The 22,171-nt window shown below is 37.8% G+C and overlaps 1 protein-coding gene across 4 annotated transcripts in view; it reads right to left on the reverse strand.

Annotated features, from left to right (window-relative positions):
• Positions 1 to 22,171, reverse strand: part of NRXN3 (neurexin 3) — a gene marked incomplete at its 5' end in the record, with an annotated part of 1,312,545 nt that overhangs the window by 781,370 nt on the left and 509,004 nt on the right. For all 4 annotated transcript variants that reach the window (XM_081316144.1, XM_081316146.1, XM_081316147.1 and 1 more), the window contains 4 exons: positions 207 to 380; positions 1,795 to 1,985; positions 2,231 to 2,612; positions 11,294 to 11,413. In XM_081316144.1, coding sequence (XP_081172270.1) covers positions 207 to 380; positions 1,795 to 1,985; positions 2,231 to 2,612; positions 11,294 to 11,413 — 867 coding nt within the window. The remainder of the gene's footprint in view (positions 1 to 206; positions 381 to 1,794; positions 1,986 to 2,230; positions 2,613 to 11,293; positions 11,414 to 22,171) is intronic.

Consider the following 22,171-nt stretch of genomic DNA (forward strand, 5'->3'; position numbering starts at 1 on the left):
TACATCAAATAAGAAAGCCATATAGAACCATCTCTCATTCCAAGATGATTACAAATATGGAACATGTATATGGATAGCAGGAGAAGATGTCACAGCGAGGATACATCAGTAAGAGGCTCTATGGAGGAAATGAATGGCAATGCATAGAACAGCGATGAGGGAGGGAGGACTGAGCAAAAAGGAATTGCACTTTAAGTAAACTATACCTTCACATCCCCGCTCAATCTGCCCACTGCGGTGCAAAGCATCATTAATGAGATCTGGCAGACGCCCATTCAAGTCCACTGATGCTAGACAGCCCTGGAATCCATCTCTCGATGCTACCAACTTTGGGAGGTTGCTATACATTCCTTGAGCCAGTCCAGCAATGTACAGGTCACCTAAAGGAAAATGCATAGGAGACAAGGAAAAAGCTAGGAAATCAGTGAGCAGTGCTATTTAGAGTTATATTATGTTCAGCATGTTAAAAAGCTTTATTGTTAATGATAAGTTAGGTAATACTAATAGGACAGAACTTTGCAATATAAACAACTGTGTGATATCAAAATAAGCAGCTACAATTATACATTGCATCAACAATATTATAGTATCCAAATTACAAACAGTAATAATTTCACTACACTCTGTATGAGTCAGACTCCAAGTCCTACATTCAGATCTAGGCACCATACTTTAGGAGGAAGATCAAAGGACTAGCAACTGATTCAGGGAATTAGGAATCTTTAGTTTAATATTGGGAAGATAGAGTTGAGGAGAGTAAGATATTTGTCACTCAGAAGGCCAAGTTCTAACCTCCATCATTCCAGGGCACGCATCACATAACAATAATTTTAACTTATAGGAAAACAGATACTGAATGAATATAAGGGGGAAAAATCTTAATAAGAAATGCTGTTTTATAGCTGAATCAGTTACAAGTTGTGTGCTGGACTTCCCTTTACTTGGTTATGTTCAAGTGGAGCAGCAGTGAGACAGCTATCCATTGGAGAGGTTTAATCTGGACTTGGGCCCTATGATGCCTTATATCAGGGGTGTCAAACTCAATTTCACTGAGGGCAGCATCAGCATTGCAGTTGCCCTCAGGGGGCCGGGTGGGTGTGGCCTGGGTGGGCATGGCCTACTGGGTGGGTGTGGCTAAAGTGCGTATGGCCTACTGGGTGGGAGTGGCCAGCTCTACATCGTTCGCATCAAGGGTGCCTATGGGGGCCTGGGCAGAAGTGGGACAGATCTGAGGGTCTCTGGCAGAAGGAGGGTCTCTGGGCCAGGGCCAAGGCAGTTGGGGCTATTCCCTCACTGTTTCCAGGATGGCTTCGCGGGCCACATGAAACCACTTTGCGGGCCGGATCCGGCCCCCGGGCCTTGTGTTTGACATGTCTGATATAGACTAAAAAGAATGAACGACAGAAACTATAGCTCTGTTCCCTCACTGTTTCCAGGATGGCTTCGGGGGCCGCAAGAAACCACTTCGTGGGCCGGATCTGGCCCCCGTGCTTTGTGTTTGACATATCTGCCTTATAAATATAAAGTTCTTAAGAAATAAGCTCAGCTATGCAGTGCAATATCTTTTTCAAGTCTTATTGCTTTCTACAGAGTCTTTCCAAACCAAACCCATGATCTCTTTATAACTGAAAATATCAGGTATTTATACTCATTATATGGTTTGCCAATCTGGTATTTCCCACATTCAGCTTTCAGATTTTTAAACTGATATGATATTAGGAATAATATTATTCCTAATAATAATATTATTATCATGCATGGATGAATCAGTTCAAAACTGATCCAATTACTTACCCTTAAGGTCAAGGTTTTTGGCACCATTGATGACCTGAGTAACAACCCTGGTATCCACTTTTAGGCTATGGGTGTTGCTATTGTCTCTGGTGATAACTACATTGTGCCACTGGTTGTCATTCAATGGGCGATCACTATTGCCCTTGATAACATTAGGTCCATTTCCAAGGTCAAACACGTAATGTATATACCTACAAAAAACAAAAGTAACTGCTTTGAAAAGTTCAAAAAAATAGTTCTAAATTTCAAATAATAATGGTTTGGCTAGGAACATGAAACAGAAGCAGCTTTGTCAGAGAAATTATGCTCTAACTACAAAGTCATTAAAGTTATAATTTCAAAAAAATAAAACAATCAGAAATTAAAATTAGGTTTTAAACACATACAAAAGATCTCTATTAACTAATCCATTGCCAGCGCCAATGGAAGATCTTACCCCTTAACCAGCTCAACTGCAATGAAATCATTTCCATCCCCACTGTTGAAAAGGATGAAACCATCGGCAGAAGTTGTCTTGAACTGGAAGAAGAGATGCATGGAGGTATAGGCCTGCAAGGTTGCTAAGCTCAGGTAGCTGCTCTTGGTCTTGAAGGTAACAGGATCAGCAATGATGTTACGGAGCCCAAAGCGGGCTTTCAATTCACAATAGTCAATGTCTCCATTCTTGCATAAGTCAATGTAGAGAAGGCCATTGAACATGAGGCTCTGAAGGTGGCCAATAAAGCTGGAAGGAATGACAGAGATGTAACGCTTCTCTGTCATTATCCCAGTCTCAATGTTGTGGAACTCCAAGCGAGTGTGATCACCAACCATTGTACCTGAAGATCAAAGCACAAAAAAACTTTAAAAAAATCTGAAGTAACTAGTAATAAAAGAAATCCTACTCCAAATTATTTCTATCCTTTTAGGAATAAATAAATTATGGCACATCTTGCTAAACCACAACTTCCAGTATTTCTAACCATTATCAAACTTAACTAGGAATGTTGGGACCTGCACCTCACCAAAATGTGGAGTGCTAGATAGTTCCTGAACCTTTTTCTATTAATACTAATGCTGTTTCTTTAAGTCAACCTATCATAACCTGGTACATTAAATCTGTGCAGCTACCATGCCAAGAAATCGCAGCTATATATGGTCATTATCCTTCTTGACTGAAAATGTTGGAACTACTTTCCAATCCATGTGGGGAACACAATGATAAATAAGGATGCCTTAAGGCTCCACCATCTTGTCCAGAAGATGCAGAGTTAACCACTGAAAGCAATGCATTAGACTAGACTAGACTAGAGTAGAGTAGAGTAGAGCAGAACAGAACAGAATAGCACAACCCCCTGCTAAGGCATTGGAAGTCTGAAAGCATTAGAAGTCTGCATGCTTGTAAATTCTGACATTCCTCTTTCTTCTTTCTTCTGGCTTTTGAGAAAACAATTTTGCAAAAACATGATCACTGAGAAAGTTGGTTGGATATGCAAAGTCAGAAAGTTTCTCCTTAATTCCAGGTTGCTTCTCTTTGGTCAGTTTCTAACCACTGTTTCTTGTTCTGCCCTCTCGTGCTTTGGGGAATAATTTGACCCCCTGTTCTTTGTGGCAACCCCTCAAATATTGGAATTTTGCTGTCATCTCCACATGAGAATATTTAATACTATGAAATTGTTGGCTACATTTGGATATAAATTTAAACCATGCTTTAGCATTATGAGAATGCAGCTATAGACTTTTCTCAGGTTTGTATAATGCTTTTCAACTGGAAAAGCAAAAAAAAAGTCTCAGTCTTCTGCTCCTATTTAGATTAACTACAACTTAGTGTACTATCTGACCCCTAAAGGATCACAGGTGTTAATTATAATTAACAAAAGCAATCATGCTTTGAAATTAGCTTTTTGTACTAAACATATTGTCAATGCTAACATTGGATGTTCTTGCTTTGACAACAGAAGGAAATGTAACCATTTTTTCTCTATTGCTTTTACATAGAGTTTGTTGATGCTGGAGGGTGAATGTGGATGAGAGTCCAGTTAGTTATAACAATAATAACCCAAGGTTATTAGGTCCAGAGTTGCTAGAGATTTGGCGGGCTGGAGAGCTGGGGAGAAAGCCCGCACTTCAAGTTAATTGGGTAATGTGATTTATGACTGTTAATTGGACGATGGAATTGTGTTTTACTACTTTGTGCCAGGGGAGGGGAATTCAGTTTTTGGCTTCAACTATGTAGTGCCAATACTTTGTTTCTCAAATAAAAGATTCTTTAAGGAAAACAATGCCTTGAAGTTCTTTGGAAGAGATTCATCTGTTGGAACCATGACATTAAGCAAAAACCTCCATTTTTTTACCTAACTATCTTGGGGTCCTGAGCCCCAGTCACTGTCCCTAGAACTGAGGGATAGACTGACAGAGATTCGAGGAAGATTTCAGCATGAAGAAGGAAGGAGTGCCTGAAACCAGCACCCCAGCAGTGGCTGCTACCTTGCAGGTGGGAGCGCGAGCCACTGTGCTTGTGGAGAAGGAACTTTTTTAGACCTCTCAGGAGCAAGACTCAAGCCGCGAGGACAGCTGATCTGGTGGTCGAAATGGACCTGACCAAAGTGAAAGCCATAGTTGAATGGCAGCCCCCAAAGACTCGCAAACAGCTCCAGAGCTTTCTGGGATTCGCCAACTTCTACCATCAATTCATCCCCTCCTTTGTTGAAATTGCCCTACCCCTTACGGAATTACTAAAAGTAGGCAAAGAGGGAGGAAAGTCGTGTCTGGGCCAACCTGGTCATTTTTGCCCCAAGTGAGAACTTTGGGTTGATTTGCTCACTGATCAATTCATCTGTTGAATTGTCATTTTTTTTTGTGACTATCCATAGTATTCTCAGGAGTTTTCTCCAACACCATTGTTCAAATCCGTTATCTTGCTTCTTCAAAGTTCTACTTTTGCTTCTAAAGACCTTGCATTATTTTGATCTTTCTTAGCACGGACAGATCTTAGCCTCAGAATACATTTCGCATGGCCTTCATAACTGCTCTACCAAATGCTACCTGTGACATACTGTATTTCTTTACCTATTCTTTATACATTTTTTAAGTTTTAACAGAAATAATAAGAACAACTACAAAGTAAAATAGAACAGAGCAAACAAAAAGGAAAGAGAAATAAAAGGAAAAACTAAAATAAGAAAAAAATTGAAAAAAGTAAAAAGAAAATAGGAGAAAATAGAAAAAGAAAGAGACTAAGACATAAATAGAGGTATAAAAGAAGAGGTTTTCTGTGCTTTTTGCAACATCTGTACAATTATATTTTAACCCCTATCTCTCTAGTTGCATTGTGACACTCTTTGTCTAATCATCAAAATTATAAATCACTAGCTCATTTTTTTCACATTTAGGGCTCTTTGTGACATAATTCTTGACTGCTCATTCCTTTACTGTTGCTGGTTGATCCAAAAGGGCAGAAACTGTCTTCCAATTTGATATCTTCATTGTAAATTCCAAGCCTGGTTACTGTACTTCTTGTCTTTAGTTTGATCTTCATTATATTTTGTTGTTGTTAGTTGTGAAGTCGTGTCCGACCCATCGCGACCCTATGGACAATGTTCCTCCAGGCCTTCCTGTCCTCTACCATCTTCTGGAGTCCATTTAAGCTCACGCCTACTGCTTCAGTGACTCCATCCAGCCACCTCGTTCTCTGTCGTCCCCTTCTTCTCTTGTCCTCAATCTTTCCCAGCATTAGGCTCTTCTCCAGTGAGTCCTTCCTTCTCATTAGGTGGCCAAAGTATTTGAGTTTTAGCTTCAGGATCTGGCCTTCTAAAGAGCAGTCAGGGTTGATCTCCTCTAGGACTGACCGGTTTGATTGCCTTGCAGTCCAAGGGACTCGCAGGAGTCTTCTCCAGCACCATAGTTCAAAGGCTTCAATTCTTTGGCGCTCAGCCTTTCTTATGGTCCAGCTTTCACTGCCATACATTGCAACTGGGAAGACCATAGCCTTGACTATACGCACTTTTGTTGACAGGGTGATGTCTCTGCTTTTTAGTGTGCTGTCTAGATTTGCCATGGCTTTCCTCCCCAGGAGCAAGCTTCTTTTAATTTCTTGGCTACAGTCCCCATCTGCAGTGATCTTGGAGCCCAGGAAAATAAAATCTGTCACTACCTCCATTTCTTCCCCATCTATTTGCCAGGAATTGAGAGGGCCAGATGCCATGATCTTGGTTTTCTTAATGTTTAGTTTCAACCCAAGTTTTGCACTCTCCTTCTTCACTCGCAACAAGAGGCTCTTTAGTTCCTCTTCACTTTCTGCCATTAGAGTGGTATCATCTGCATATCTTAGGTTGTTGATGTTTCTTCCGGCAATCTTAATTCCAACTTTTGATTCATCTAGCCCTGCCTTTCTCATGATGTGCTCTGCATATAAGTTAAATAGGCAAGGCGACAGTATACAGCCTTGCCGGACTCCTTTCCCAATTTTGAACCAATCAGTGGTTCCGTGTCCAGTTCTCACTGTTGCTTCTTGGCCCACATATAGGTTTCTCAAGAGACAAATAAGATGGTCTGGTATGCCCATCTCTTTAAGGACTTGCCACACTTTGTTATGATCCACACAATCAAAGGCTTTAGCATAGTCAATGAAGCAGAAGTAGATGTTTTTCTGGAACTCTCTAGCTTTCTCCATGATCCAGCGTATGTTAGCAATTTGATCTCTAGTTCCTCTGCCTCTTCGAAATCCTGCCTGTACTTCTGGTAGTTCTCGATCCACATACTGCTGGAGTCTAGCTTGTAGAATTTTAAGCATAACTTTACTAGCATGAGAAATGAGTGCAATGGTGCGATAGTTTGAACATTCTTTGGCACTGCCTTTCTTTGGAATTGGAATGTAAACTGATCTTTTCCAATCCTGTGGCCACTGTTGAGTTTTCCAAATTTGCTGGCAAATTGAGTGTAGCACTTTTACTGCATCGTCTTTTAAGATTTTGAATAGCTCAGCTGGAATACTGTCACCTCCACTAGCTTTGTTGTTGCTCAGCTTTTCTAAGGCCCACTTCACTTCACATTCTAGGATGTCTGGCTCGAGGTCAGTGACCACCTCATTGTGATTATCAGGGACGTTAAGCTCATTCTTGTATAGTTCCTCTGTGTAATTTTGCCACCTCTTCTTAATCTCTTCTGCCTCTGTTAGGTCCCTGCCATTTTGGTCCTTTATCATGCCCATTTTTGCATGAAACGTTCCCTTCATCTCTCCAATTTTCTTGAAAAGATCTCTGGTCCTCCCTATTCTATTGTTTTCTTCTATTTCTTTGCATTGTTCATTTAAGAAGGCATTCTTATCTCTTCTAGCTATTCATTCATTATATTTAGTCCCATTTTTTAAATTAAGCTTTTTGACTTTTATTTCTAGACTTTGCAGATTCTTTGCATTTTCAGCTATTGATTAATTAATGTCATCAGCAAAATGCAGGTTTTATATATATTGTTCAGTTTAAAACCACAGTCAACTTCCTTCAGTCCAGGTTCTCACAGTATATGTCCTTCATATTGGTTGAATAAATAAGGGAGGAGTTTCACGAGGGGTCCTTGCTGCTTTCTGAGTTTGCTTGTTTTCTTGCAGATGTTTCACTCCTTTGCCAGACTGGACCCAATCTCTTTCATTTTGTTCTGTCTGTCTGTGTATATAGGTTTCTAATATGGACAATGAGATGTCCTAGGATTCCCATTTTTCTGAGTACATTCCACAGTTGGATGTGATCAACACAAGTGAATGACACATATACGGAGTTCTTTTTGGTATTCATTGGCTTTCTCAGTTATCCAGTGTGCATCAGCAATAATATCTTTCATTCCACAGCCTTTTCTGAAGGCTTGAACATCTGGCATCCTTTTTCTATGTAGAGTTATAATCTATGCTAGATTATTTTACTAGCATTGAAATTAAGGAGATTTTATCATAGTTTGCACACTTTATTAAGCCTCCTTTTTTGGTATTTGAAGGAAGATCGCCCTCTTATGATTTGTTGGCCACTATGTCACTCTCCAGTTTTGCTGACATAGCATGATTGGAAAAACACTCACCAGAACTCTTCCAAATAGTGTTTGCAAAGTTCCTTGGGAATCCTCAGCATTTCTCAAATAGCATCAACCTATCCAATATCTGCTTAGCTAAAGACGGACTTGAGCTAAGAAGGAACAAGTTTAAAACCAATAGAACTAACTAGGTAATCTTGTTTCAGTTACAATCTCTTAATCTGAACAACCTGTCAGAACTAGAAAACTTTCAGATTGCTTCTGAGGCTAATTCTTTAGAGCAAGCATGTCAAACTTGCGACATCACGTGACATTGCAAGACGTATCATGACTTTTCCCCCATTGCTGGCAATGGGGTGGGCGCAGTTTTGGCATGACACATCCGGCCTGCAGGCCGGCAGTTTGACATGCCTGCTGTAGAGGGATCACCTACTTCCATTTGGCCAACTCTCAGAACCATCACTCAAAGTCTCTGAGCTAATTTTTGCAAAATATTAATGATAACTATTGAAGAGCCAGAGCCAAACTTCACTCTTTTCAACTAAGCAATTAAAAAAATGGGTTTTACTCTCAGGCTAGGCCCAATTCTTCCATTAGTTTCATTAGTTTGTTCTGAATTAGAAAAGGAAATTAGTCAGCTGCAAAATGCTGTAGAGTCCAGTCGAAACCCACAATGGGAAAGTCATAGTGGTCAGTGGTCAAACTAATGGAAATATTGGCAGTCCCTAAATTATAGAGAAAGAAGAAGAAGCAGAAGCAGAAGCAGAAGCAGAAGCAGAAGCAGAAGCAGAAGAAGAAGAAGAAGAAGAAGAAGAAGAAGAAGAAGAAGAAGAAGAAGAAGAAGAAGAAGAAGAAGAAGAAGAAGAAGAAGAAGAAGAAGAAGAAGAAGAAGAAGAAGAAGAAGAAGAAGAAGAAGAAGAAGAAGAAGAAGAAGGGCTGAGCGCCAAAGAAATGAGGCCTTTGAACTATGGTGCTGGAGAAGGTTCCTGCGAGTCCCTTGGACTGCAAGGTGATCAAACCGGTCAGTCCTAGAGGAGATCAACCCTGACTGCTCTTTAGAAGGCCAGATCCTGAAGCTAAAACTCAAATACTTTGGCCACCTAATGAGAAGGAAGGACTCACTGGAGAAGAGCCTAATGCTGGGAAAGATTGAGGGCAATAGAAGAAGGGGACAACAGAGAATGAGGTGGCTGGATGGAGTCACTGAAGCAGTAGGCGTGAGCTTAAATGGACTCCAGAAGATGGTAGAGGACAAGAAGGCCTGGGATCGTCCATGGGGTCACAATGGGTCGGACACGACTTTGCAACTAACAACAACAAAAATTATAGAGAACCTAGGTTTTTCAAATTACAGAATGATGGCTGGATTGCCCAAAGACAATGTCAGCTTAGGAAAAAGAAATTTATACCACTCTTGCCAAAATCAAATGATAAGGTATCCCAATGAAAAAGTTTTTTTAATATAAATAATTTTCTCATCTTGATTTCTTCCTATATTAAAGCATAGTTTGGGTTGTTAAATGGAACTTATTCCTGTAAGTGCTACTTTGACCTATCAACTTATGGAATTGTGTCTTCCATGTATATTGCCCTGTTTATCACTTTCAGGATTTTCCATTAAGTTACCAAGGGCAAGGATGGCAGAAGAAGGAGAGGGAAAAGAAAAATGAGGACAAAGTCATAAAAATGATAATGTGGTCATCCTGCTGCTTTGCACAGGAAAAACAGTTTCACTCTTCTGTCAGATGTTATTTTGGTTATCATTTGCTCAATGATCTGGCAGGGGGTAAGACAGAAGAAGAGAATGGATAAGAACAGCCTCATTAACTTCAAGTAGCAAATTACCTCTTCATTTCACCATGGCTTGTTTCTATACCGGTCATTAATTACTTGCTTCCATAAAAAATCTAATTAAATTATTTTTTTTCTTATTTACACAAATGTACAGGCGTATGGCTCTCATTGTTACTTGCATGTACAAAAGCATTCACCCATTGTTTTACATGTCTATTAATCTGTAGGCATATAGATGATCTCCAGCTACATAAGTGTTAATTTATAATTCAGTGGACATGATGCTATATTGTATGCTTTAATAAGTAAGAGTAATTAAAGTGGATTAGGATTTCACATTTGGGCTTATCAACTTAATATTATCAAAACTGGATTATGAATTACCTTAATCTACCCTCCTTAAACACACACAATTCACTTTCTGATAAGCTTCATTGTAGTTAACACATGCCATCATGTGGCTGAGCCCTAGAACTGCTTCTCTCTTAGCATTGATAGATTATTCATAGAAGCATAAAGAAATAATTGTTTGAAAAATCCAAAATGAGTATACTAAGGGGTAGTAAATATGAAAAATAGATTGAGCTTTTATATTACCCATTTATATTATGGTATCGTCTGGGGAAGAGGAGGAGGAGGAGAACAACGAGGAGGATGACGACGAGGAGGACAGCAAGGAAAAGGAGGAGGATGAGGTGGAGGAGGAAGAGGACGAGGAGGAGAAGGAAGAAGAAGAAGCCTTCTTAAATGAGGAGTTGAATGGAAAGGCAGGGTAAGAGAAAAATATGTGATTACCTGCAAGAGGTAATGCAGTAAACACAAAAAGAGAAAGTGGAGAAAAGATAGGAAAGTGAACGGAAAGGAAGGAAAGGGCAGCATTTGGGAAAGTGGTGCAGTGGATAATGGATAGGAAATGACTTGGAGGTTGTACATCGAGAGAAGAACATGAAAGCCACTATGGGCCACATCCAACTTGCTGCAACTTGCATCTGGACTGGTGTGAAGTTTTTGCACCTCTGTTCTAGTCTAGTAAAACAGAAGATCTTTGCAAACTTTTTGCAATTTTTAAAAAATTCTTTCAAGATTCTAGAAAAATACCCTATAGATAGAATATGTTCCTGATTTCTTTCCTTGCCCTGCGAATGTCCACAGAATTTTACAGGACATGATTACAGATATGAAGTACAAAGGAATGAAGAACACAGCATTGATTGGTATTCATTCTTTACAGGAATAAAATATGAATATAAGCAGAATAGTCTAGAACAGAGGTCCCCAACCTTTTGGGCACCAGGAACCAGTTCCATGGAGAGAGGTTTTTCCACGGACCAGATGGTGCGTGGTTTTGTGTGCTACCTGCATCGTGCGGATGGGGCTTTGCTTGTTTGTGTGGCCTGCTTGCTGGCTTGCTGCAGCCTAGTATTGGTCCATGTACCAGGGGTTAGGGACCCCTGGTCTAGAATCCTCTCTTATTCCCTTCATCTTTACACAGCGTTCCAGACTTTGGTCTGAGTCAAGTACTTATCTGGCTAATCTTGTTCTTCAGAGTGCTGAAATGAGTATCTGGAGTTGCATATAGGGTGATCCAAATGGTTTACGTTCTTCGTTCTTTCTTCAGGAATATCTCGCAGAATTCTGTCTTATATTATGAGATGTAAGTTCAAATGCAAAGGAATCACATTTAGTAAATAGAGCTGAACCCACTCACCTTCGGCAACATCATCATCAACTGTAAGTTTGAGATTCTTTCCTCGGCGTACCACTCGGACTGTGTGCCACTCATTATCATTGAGTTTTTGCCCAGCATAAAGGGTTTCAGGTCCTTTACCTGGAGACAGCAGCAAGTAGAAGCAAGTGTTAAAATCACATCAAATATATAGCAATGTTTTGCTCGGTTGGGAAAAAAAATCACTGAAATCACCTTGGTGTGACTTGGACCCTTAATCTAATTAAAACTGAAGGTTATTATTCTTTTACAATGAATGCCGTCCTTTTTCTGCCTAGAAATATTTTCGTGTTTTTCATATTTTATCATCTAATAGATATATGCCTTACCTTTCCTCCTAGAGCTCAAGCTGGCTTTCATAAGAATCCTCTTTCATTTTGTGCCTACACCAGCCTTGTGAAATAGGCTTGGTTGCGAAAAAGTGACTGGCTAATGACACTCACTGGCTAATTGAGTTCCCATGGCTAATGATGGATTTGGATCTGGATCTCCTTAGTCCTAATCAAATACCTTAAACACTACACCATAATGGCACTCTGATCATTCTTAGATTAAAGTTTATCATGAAAACTAACATGTCACTGCTCGATTTCATAGTCAATGGATATTCTATTACTCCTGATTACAATTTATACCAGGTTGTTTTCAGCGAACATGATTTCACATCAGGTCAAGCATAAACGACATCAAAACATTTTTATTCTCCTTATGCCTTGCAATTAGTATCACCATCATTCCAGACTTTTCCATCTGTTTTATTAATAAAGTATTTTTGCAGGTCTAATTTACATTTAAACGTTTTCCACAGATTCTCTGATAAACAATGCTCCTAAAGGCAAAGTTGGATATGCAAAACTTTTTTAGTTTTCTTTCCCAATAAATACAATTTATAAATTCAGGGCCCTTAGAGAAAAAATAATATCATTTATGGTAAAAGCAAAACCATGTGTATTGTGGTGTGCGTAAATGAGTTCCAAATACAAAAATAAAACTAAAGCTCTAATGGTGTAGGAATATACAGACAACATTAACCAAAGTTTAAAGGCTTACACTACAACATGCAGATTCTACTGAAATGATATTTTGCAACATTCTCATCCAACAAATGATTTGGAATGAGAGGATGAGAGTAGCCAACTAAATTCCAAGATGGATGGTTACATGCTATAAGCCTGTATTCAGCTAATATATATTCTAATAATAGACTTAGACATTCTAATTCTAATCTCCTTGCAAAAATTTCAAAATAATCCACAGTGTTTATGCAGAAAATATCCTTGCCTTCAATGTGTGTTAATTATGATGTTAGGATAATAATAAAGGATAATGTAGTCTGTCTATTCATTCTAGTTTATCAGAGATGGTTGATCTGGTTTAAGTCATTTCAGAAGCTGTGACTCAATTTTTGTTCCTCTATATAGGTGTCCTCTATAGAATATCGATTTCAACTGCAGTAATCCGTGTCTAAGCAGTGAAAGTATAGCTTTTTGGTATGAAAATCCAAATGTAGATCTGATAGCTTGTAATGAAGGTCATAAATTATGTCTATTTTATTATCTTTTCTTTCTGCAGGTTAAGATGACTGCATTGTTTTATTACATTATTATTTCTTCCCATAATTTTATGGACTTAAAAAATCTTTTAATATTTCTGGAGATTAAAAATCAGATTTAAAAATATAAACAAACTATTAGAAAATTGAATAGAGTCAATTGGGATCTGAACAAATTAGCCCAGAATTGGTTGTTTTTATTATGAAGAATCATATAGCACAGATTATTCATGAAAATGTAATAAATATGAAAAGCATCTTTGTTCCTTGCTGATGTTATGCAAAAATATTGTAGTAATATAAGTAGTTCATGGCTACTACGGCAATGCCAACTAGTTAAATGTACAAATTTTCAATCTTTCTGCTGTGCGCAGCCATTTTGTTTTCTAGATCAGACACGAAACCCAATGGCAGGAGTGACTAGGCTGATCCCATGATGATATTAAGAAAGCCTAAGAAATGATAGCCAATTACATTTTTTAAATGTATCCAAATGATTCCATTTCTGTCTGTTTTGTGATGACAACATTATTCATGCATCTGTTTTTAGAATGAGAACGTTTTAGCTGATTCTATTAGGTTAAAGGATTAAGGTTTTCTCTAAATTATATATTGGATGGAGTAAGTGCTGTATTGGTAATACCTCATTTTCTAGAATGCAACTGTATATAAAACAAGTGACATTTAGAGATCAAAACTCTGAGTAGCTCAGAGAAGCTTAAAAGGGAAGGGATTATCCTATTTTCAAAGCCTTTGCAATAAGATTATTGAAAATCATTTTAAATTTATTTATCACCTCTTCCTACTTTGTTATCTAGCTTTTTTTGTTTTCTTTGAATGCCTGTTATTTTTGTTATTTGGGAGACATCTGCAGTGAGAAAAGAACCGTTTGTCAGCCACAATTACCCTCCTGTAAATTTCTGCTCAACATCAACTTTTTCACAGTTATATTACCAAAGTTGCCACAGCAACAAAATGTAACAGTATAGGCAGCAGTGCAGGTGGTCTGTCCAAAAATAATTTCTAAAAATATCATTTCCATTTACAGATAGAGAATTGGCGGTAAATGACCACAGGAGAGGTGGGAGAGAGACAGAGAACACCAAATAGACTATTTTCAGTTGGCTTTTATGAGATGGCTACAGGTCACTAAGTATTTGTTGTTGTTATTGCTGATTACTTAATTTATAAATACAAATAAGAAGCAGGAAGATTACAATATACTGTAACAAATGCAGAATAAGAAAGTTATGCCTGAGCTAATAATTAATTAGTAGGTTTCCATAACTTAGAGCAGGGGATTGGACGAGGTCTTCTCCAAGGTTCTTTCCAAGTTTGTTATACTATTATTGTTACTACAATAGTATTCTCATAGTAAGAAAGGCATGGATGGATGGATGGATGGATGGATGGAAGGAAGGAGAATAAAATAATAAAATTGTTTGCTTTTTAGTAGAATATCCCTATCACAACATTTTGATGCACATTTGGGGCAACATGAAAATGTAATGAATGAACAAACATTAAACCAAAATATAGCAAACATTCTGATTTTCATTCTGTGTTTTCAATGGCATGGGCCTATGCAAAATTTAAGCTAACTGGTTTACTATTTATTGTACATACAGATATATTGGTTAAATAATCATTATCATTAAATATAAAGGGTTGAAAAAAATGTACTTCCTTGAGGAGCATTGTAACAAGAGGAAAAAAAGAACCATAATAAATTATAAATCCATTCACATTCACTCACACATTTATTCTTTATGCAAATACTAGTTTTAAACATTCCTTACCAGAAAAAATTTGCAGCAAAAGGAGGATCACAGAATATGCTTCAGACTTCTTAGCTTTGGTCTTACTTTTCTTACCTGTAAAGTCTCTTTCAGTCCGTCTTTCCAGATTGAGGGAGACCATTGCCACATTATAAAATAGCCAAGCTCAATATACTATTCTACTCTATCCACAATGCTCACATCAAAATAGCCAACCCACAACCCCACATCCCAATAAAATCAAAAGCGCAATAAATCAACTTCCTACATTTTCATTATGATCTGTACTACAAACACACCTACACGATAAAAATGCAAAAAGCTTTATTTTTGTATATTTTTAATCCAATTTGTATACCACCCAGTTATATACTCTAAGTCTATTCAGTTTACCATAAAAACAAAAGTTACAACACACAGTAGAATCCAAATACTGTTAATCCAAATTCTGTAATGTTTAGTCAAGTCTAGTCTCCTCAACATCCACAAGATAGACTTTACCATCTTTCAAAATGGCAGGAGGGGGGAAGAGCTCATAAAGTGCATAGAACAAGTTTCATAATGGGAGACTGCCACTGAGCGCCTATGGGTTCTTGTCTCTTTCACTTACTGCAGGTTGCAGACCCTTGGGACAGTTTCTAGAATACAGAGGATAGGCTAAGATGGCCTTGACGTTTTCTGGAGGGTGAACCAGTATGCCTAGCATTTTGAATTCAGTCCAAAAACATACAAGTGACTGAAACACTTTTACTATACTGCTAAACTTCCCCATCCCCATTGGCTAGTCAGGATATTGCATTTTGTCCCAGTTGCATATTCTGAATTAGTTCCGTAGCCCAGAACTCAAAATCTGAAGAAGCAAAGCTGCTCTAGATGAACCACTGGAATGACAGCTTTAAGTGACATCAAGGCAGCGTCAGAATAGCTGGAGAAGTCAGATGAAAAAAAGTGTGGCCTCCAAAGCCCTAGACTTAGTAAGTAGACTGGAAAGTAGAGCAAAGATGCTCAGTGAGGTTCCTTGTCATGCTTGCCATGTCATGGGTTATTTTTAACTAAAAAAAGAAAAAAGAAAAGCTCGCTGTAGTCTTATTTAGGCATCTCTGACCCATATTTGCTATTGGAAACAACAGTCTGATGCAGTGTTTGGTGTGTTGGTGCCTTCTGCCCATGTAAGAAACTTGACACTCTGACCCTTGTGAAGTCTGCAATCTGCTTTGGCAAGTTATATTTCCAGAAACTCTGATTTATGCTTTTTTGCTTGTGGCTATTTATCTACCCAGTCTTGAGTAAATTGCTTACTATTACTTAGCACATGGGTTTATGCGAGATACCTGAAAAAAAGTTATCTTCCCCTTGTAGAATGTTGATGTATAGGTAGTCCTCAACTTATGACCACAATTAAACATAACATTTCCATTGTTAAGCAAGACATTTGTTAAGTAAATTTTGCCCCGTTTCACAACCTTTCTTGCCACAATTGTTAAGTGAATCACTGCAATTGATAAGTTAGTAACATGGTTGTTATTAACTGGCTTCCCCATTGATTTTGCTTTTCAAACTGTTGCAAAAAAAATGATCACATGACCTTGGGACAGAGCAATAGTCATAAGTATGAGTCAATTGCCAAGCATCTGAATTTTGATCACATGATCATGGGGATGCTACAAAAGTTTTAAGTGTGAAAAGCGTCATAAATCACTTTTTTCAGTGCCTTTGTAACTTTGAACAGTCATTAAATGAACTGTTGTAAGTCAAGGACTACCTGTAGTTCAATCTCAAGGTGATGAGGGGTTGAGTCATTGTCATAATCCTCCACGGTCCAGAAAGGCCTGGTATGGCAGCTAAAACTGAGCAAAAGCCTTCTTCCCTTCAGCACCATTGAGCTGTCCTACACTGCTCAGGCAATACCCATGACTGGCTCATCCAATTCTATCAACTTCTTCACTATCCACATTTCTTATCAGTCACTGGGAAAATTAAATTAGATATATTTTTTTAGAATATCCAGGGCACAAATAATATTTCAATTATATATCATCAATTAATTCAATTGGCTAATAAAATAGCATGCCAATATTCTATATCTCTTCAATGATCTCCTATATTATTTACCATGCCAACCTCTGAAGATGTTTTACAAAAAAACTAAAAATTCAAGTTAAAAAAATATGAAAACTTGTTCATTGGCTGTCTAGTGCTTATCTTAATATTTGCAGCATGCATACTGCTTACAAATTTCTCCAATTTAGAAAATAATGTCACAGGGCTTTTCCATTGACATACTTCCCGCAGTAAACTATGAACACTGGAATTCAGATGTAATCCACAAATGCCATAATATTTACAAACATGTTTGGAATATTCTATCAATTACAGAATAAGACAGTCATTGTAGCTGAACTGTTACAACCATGTTAAGGAGACTATGCCAAAAATTACATTTTTTAAAAAAAATGTCTATTCAATTTATGGCATTGTATTATTTTTCAAAGAGAAGATCATGTCAATATAAATGGGCACTTGTCTTAGTAGAAAGCTGAGATATATGTAAGAATAACTTCCCTTCTAAAAACACCTCTCCCAGCAGTCTACAGACTGCAGAACTCAGATGCAAACTATTTTGAACTTAGGATTCTCTGGTTTCAAGTCAATATACAAAATTTCAAATACAAAAAGAGTTCTAGCCATTCTAGAGGTGTAATTCTGAGCAAAAAACATTTCCAGGATAATCAGAGAGAACCCATTTTGAACTTGGAAGAACTACTGAGAACTCAACAAGGAATATTTCAAGACTGAAACATTCTTAATTTGAAATGTTTTGCATGCCCAATTCTGCAGCTCTCTGGCTTTCCATGTTTCAGGAAAACCAGAAAAGTGTTGGTGTTTGTCACCAGACAAAAATGTCTAAAATGTATAAAGATACTTCAAATTTATGTTGAAAATGTGAACAAGAGGGCACCTTTTATCATGCTTCATGGGCATGTAAAAAAAAAGATAAAAATCATGATCAAATGGAAATTGGCAGCCCTCCTAGATATTTCTGTAAATGAATCTAGCAAGAAGAAAACATTCCCTCATTAAGCCAACCCAAATAGCTAATTAACAAAGCCATTATTAAATCAGAACACGGTAGTTAATACGGAGGGCAGTGCAACGGAACATTCTCAATTGCTCCATCTGAACAAGGGCCCAGATGGCAGAAGATTGCATCTAGCTAAGAAAAATACTTTCCTATGCAAGATGGAAGAGAGTGTTAGTGAAGTATTTAGGAGATTGTGGTTTCAATAAGAAAGAGCTTTAATTCTGTCTTTCCAGTCAGGATTTATTGCTTTGTCTCTAAAGTAGCTCTGTCCAGCTGTAATATCCTCAAGCACTGGGCTGAGATTGAAAAGTCACAGGACCTTAGATCTCAGACAATGCCTTCCTTTCCAGGAAGAAACAAATTTATCAATAACAATTCAGTGGGTCAAGTTTTAACACCAGTAATTTATTTGGTAGATTCTGAAGAAGATTCTGAGAGTCTTATCTGTTTTAACTATATAATACAGTAAGGATATACAAAATATACAAAACTTTTCATGTTAGATTAGAAAGCACTTGTGCCATTATAGACCTGGCTCCATAAAACAGAAATCTTAATGACTTTGCCTTAAATATGTAAATGTACTTACATATGGGCAAAAGTGTTGCCCATGCAACTGCTGTGGTGGCACAGTACCAGCAGTTCCATCCTTCCAAGGTCAGTAAAATGAGGACCCAGATTGTTAGGGACAATAGTCTCACTTTGTAAAATGCTTAGAGAGGATTGTAAAGAAGCACTATGAAGCAGAATGTAAGTGCTATTTGCTATTGCTTCTTGAAGGAAACTTTACAAATTCCACTCAAGTATAGAGTTGTAAATTTTTTTGTCTAAATGGGCTTACAGAAATCTTGCACGCTTCTCTAGTAAATGTATGAAAAACTTTTCAAGTAAAAAATATGGGAAGGTGTTTTAGGTATACATGTACAGTTTCCAGTTCAGGGATCAGATGAATCTTTTATCTTTAGATTCCCTGACAAACTTCCAGGTTAGGGTTAGGGTTTCTCTCTCAGGCTTGTTCTAAAACTATCTTCTCTAAATATGAAATGTATTTGCATGTGTAGAATGTAACATTATTTAAAAATTATTTGAACATGTTTACTAAATATTAATTATTTAATGATACTAATGTTCCGTTAATGTAATTTTATATCCCACTTTCTTTAATATGACAACATTCCATTTTGCAATGCAGTTTCCAACATACCATTACAAAAGTCTAATCCCTTGGTTCAATGAAGATTGTGTAGCCCTGCTACTCAGTTTAATCTTAGCAATCAGTGAGACCATGGATTACATTACCTTACACTCTTGTATTACTTGTTACCGGAACACATTCCAATTTTAATAACACAAAATCAGTACGTCATATTTTTAATAGCCATGTTCCATATCAACATTGTATCCATGTATGTATGTTCTGTTAAACTAGCTTCTGTGTGGATAGAGAAGTGTATCATTTGTTTGGAGGTATTCTGGTGAACAATGATTAAAAAAAGTTTCCTTCAGTTTAAATGAAAGGCATAAGAATGGTTTAAGCTAATGTTTCTCAACTGCAACAGTTTTCAGATGTATGGACTTTAATTTGCAGCATTCCCCATTCAGAATGGCATTTGTTCATTTGTTCATTCATTCATTCATTCATTCATTCATTCATTCTTTCATGCAATCATTCATCACATTTCTACACCTCCTCTAAGTGACTAAGTTGAAGTACACACATCGCAAAATTGCTGAGGTAAATACTGGTTCAGGCTGATAGGAGGAAGTGTATTTTGCTTCCCAGATGTAACTAAGTATCCTTAGGTAAAGGTAAAGGTAAAGGTTCCCCCGCACATGTGTGCTAGTCGTTTCTGACTCTAGGGGCCGGTGCTCATCTCCGTTTCAAAGCCGGAGAGCCAGCGCTTCTCCGAGGACGTCTCCGTGGTCATGTGGCCGGCATGACTAGACGCCAAAGGCTCACGGAACGCTGTTACCTTCCCACCATAGTGGTCCCTATTTTTCTACTTGCATTTTTACGTGCTTTCGAACTGCTAGGTTGGCAGAAGCTGGGACGAGTAACAGGCGCTCACTCTGTTACGCGGCACTCGGGATTCGACCTGCCAAACTGCCGACCTTCTGATCGACAAGCTCAGCGTCCTAACCCACTGAGCCACCGCGTCCCTTAAGTATCCTTAGAGACTTCCTAATGGAGAAAGAAAATAATTTTCTAAATTATATATATTTAATAAGGAGGTTAGTTAATTGTATGTTTTAAAAATGTATGATTCCCTGGATAATATTACATTATTCCATGTACATTTTCCAAATTTGTATCAAATGTTTTAAAAATTATTCTGATGTTCAAACAAAAGAACTATTCTCTGTAAGTGCATTCTTGAACAAGATAATCAAATATTAACACTTATCAAATTGCACTTAGTGAAAAAGTGTCAAGATTCTAATAAAACCTCAAATGAGGAAGGGAAAGATATTTGTGGCCAGTGCTACTTCTTTAACTTCTATCGAAACATGTACTGCCAAGATCACATCATACTTTCAGTCTGAAGCCAGTTCTCTTTTCCCTTCTTTCTCTAAACCTTGAGCCACAATCTATAAGCTTAATACATGACAATAATTTTCCCTAGGAAAATATTAACCCACCATATCACTCTGTCACATACTTTAAGTAACATAACATTTATGGCTTTGTTTGGCAGGAAGAAGGCCCTACACTATAGCCAATTAAATATAGGAACATTTTAAGATTTTCCAAAACCAATTCTGAGTATCAAGAGGACAATAGCACAAGATCCACATATCAAATATAAGTAAAAAATTTAAATTGGAGGCCCCTAAGTGAGAAAATTGGCCTCAAACAATGCAGAAATCTTGGAATCCAGATACCTTTGACTGGTTAAGAGGAATTGATGGCCATTGATACAAGTAGGGAACTAGGCTGCAGAGAAAAGCTCCCCATTTTTTCCCCAGCACAAATTTATATAACTAAAGAGTGCAAAGTTAAACACTTATTTATTGGAAATCTGTCCTCTCTCAGAGAAATGGCAGAGTGAGTAACATGTTGGAAAATGGGAATTTAGCAGCCTTCAGCAAAGAGAACAGTGCTTCAAGTAAGTTTGTGGAAAGAAACAATATTTTTCATTCACCATTTCCTTTCTTCTGGCTTGGAAAGCATCCCCAAGGACTCACTATCTCTTAAACAGTGATACTTCACGACATTTTCATACTATCAACAACAGCCTTGGACACTGGATTCTCTGCAATACCTGCCAATATTGCCTTTCTGGTTGTATTATACACAAAACTGGTTTCCCCAGGGCATCATGTTTATAAGAAACATTGAAAGTATTCTATCTTATTATAAATCAGGTGACTATCACTATCACAATCTTCAGATCCTCAAGCTACTATGGAACAAAAGCACAATTAAAATTACAAACAGACACAAAACTATAGAACGTACATAAGATCATTTGATTTTGCTTCCCACAATGTTCTTGCAAAGCTTACCAGTTCCAAAGACGCTAGGCCAATCAGCAATTCTGGAAATTGTATTTCCCAAGCATTTTAGAATGTATTTTGTCATGTTCCCTCCCTCTCATTACTCCTCACATTTTAAAAGAATCCCTGACTATTGCAGATTTCTCATATTTTGAAAGAATGAGTACAATAGCAGTGATCATGCAGTTTCACCATGATCCAGGTGAAAATAGTTCTCACTGATATCCCCTCAGTTTTCTAACTTGCTTTCTGTGTGTCAGGGCAATGTTTTTACCAGAGCATCATTAACTTGTTCTAGAGCCTTCTTATCATATTCAGATCACAATCCAAATTTCAATAATGGCTTGAAGAAGACTTCAGCCATTGCCTATCATAGGGCTCTTCAAACTTGGTTGACCCTTTTATGACTTGTGGACTTTATGACTGTGGCCTGCTGGCTGAGGAATTCTGGGAGTTGAAGTCCACAAGTCATAAAAAGGCCAAGTTTGAAGACCCCTGGCCTATCACAACTAAGACAATGACTATTAACATGAAATAACCATAGCCTCACACAAATAACCAAGCAGACCTGTTAGCTTGTCATGTTTTGGCTTACTGCACGGGTGTCAAACTTGATCATGTCATGTGACATATTGTGACATATCATGACCTTTTTTGCCTTTCCAAAGCTGGGTGCATGTGACGCATCCAGCCCATGGGCCACCAGTTTGACACTCCTGGCTTAGTGTGATATGTAAACCTCATTGCTGTACTTTTAACTATGATTAGATACATCGTGGCTTAGTATGAATTGTGAAGCCATTGAAAGTATATGGGTATGATTTAAGAACAAATGTTGCCCCAATAATACAAAGAATCTCAGCCCATTTACCTTTTATAGAAGGGCTTCACATCTGTTAATATTGCACTTAAGACACAAAAATATTTGGCAACATAGAAGCAGGATTTCC

Source organism: Vipera berus (assembly GCF_964194415.1).
Source record: "Vipera berus genome assembly, chromosome: 1".
NCBI lineage: Eukaryota > Metazoa > Chordata > Lepidosauria > Squamata > Viperidae > Vipera > Vipera berus.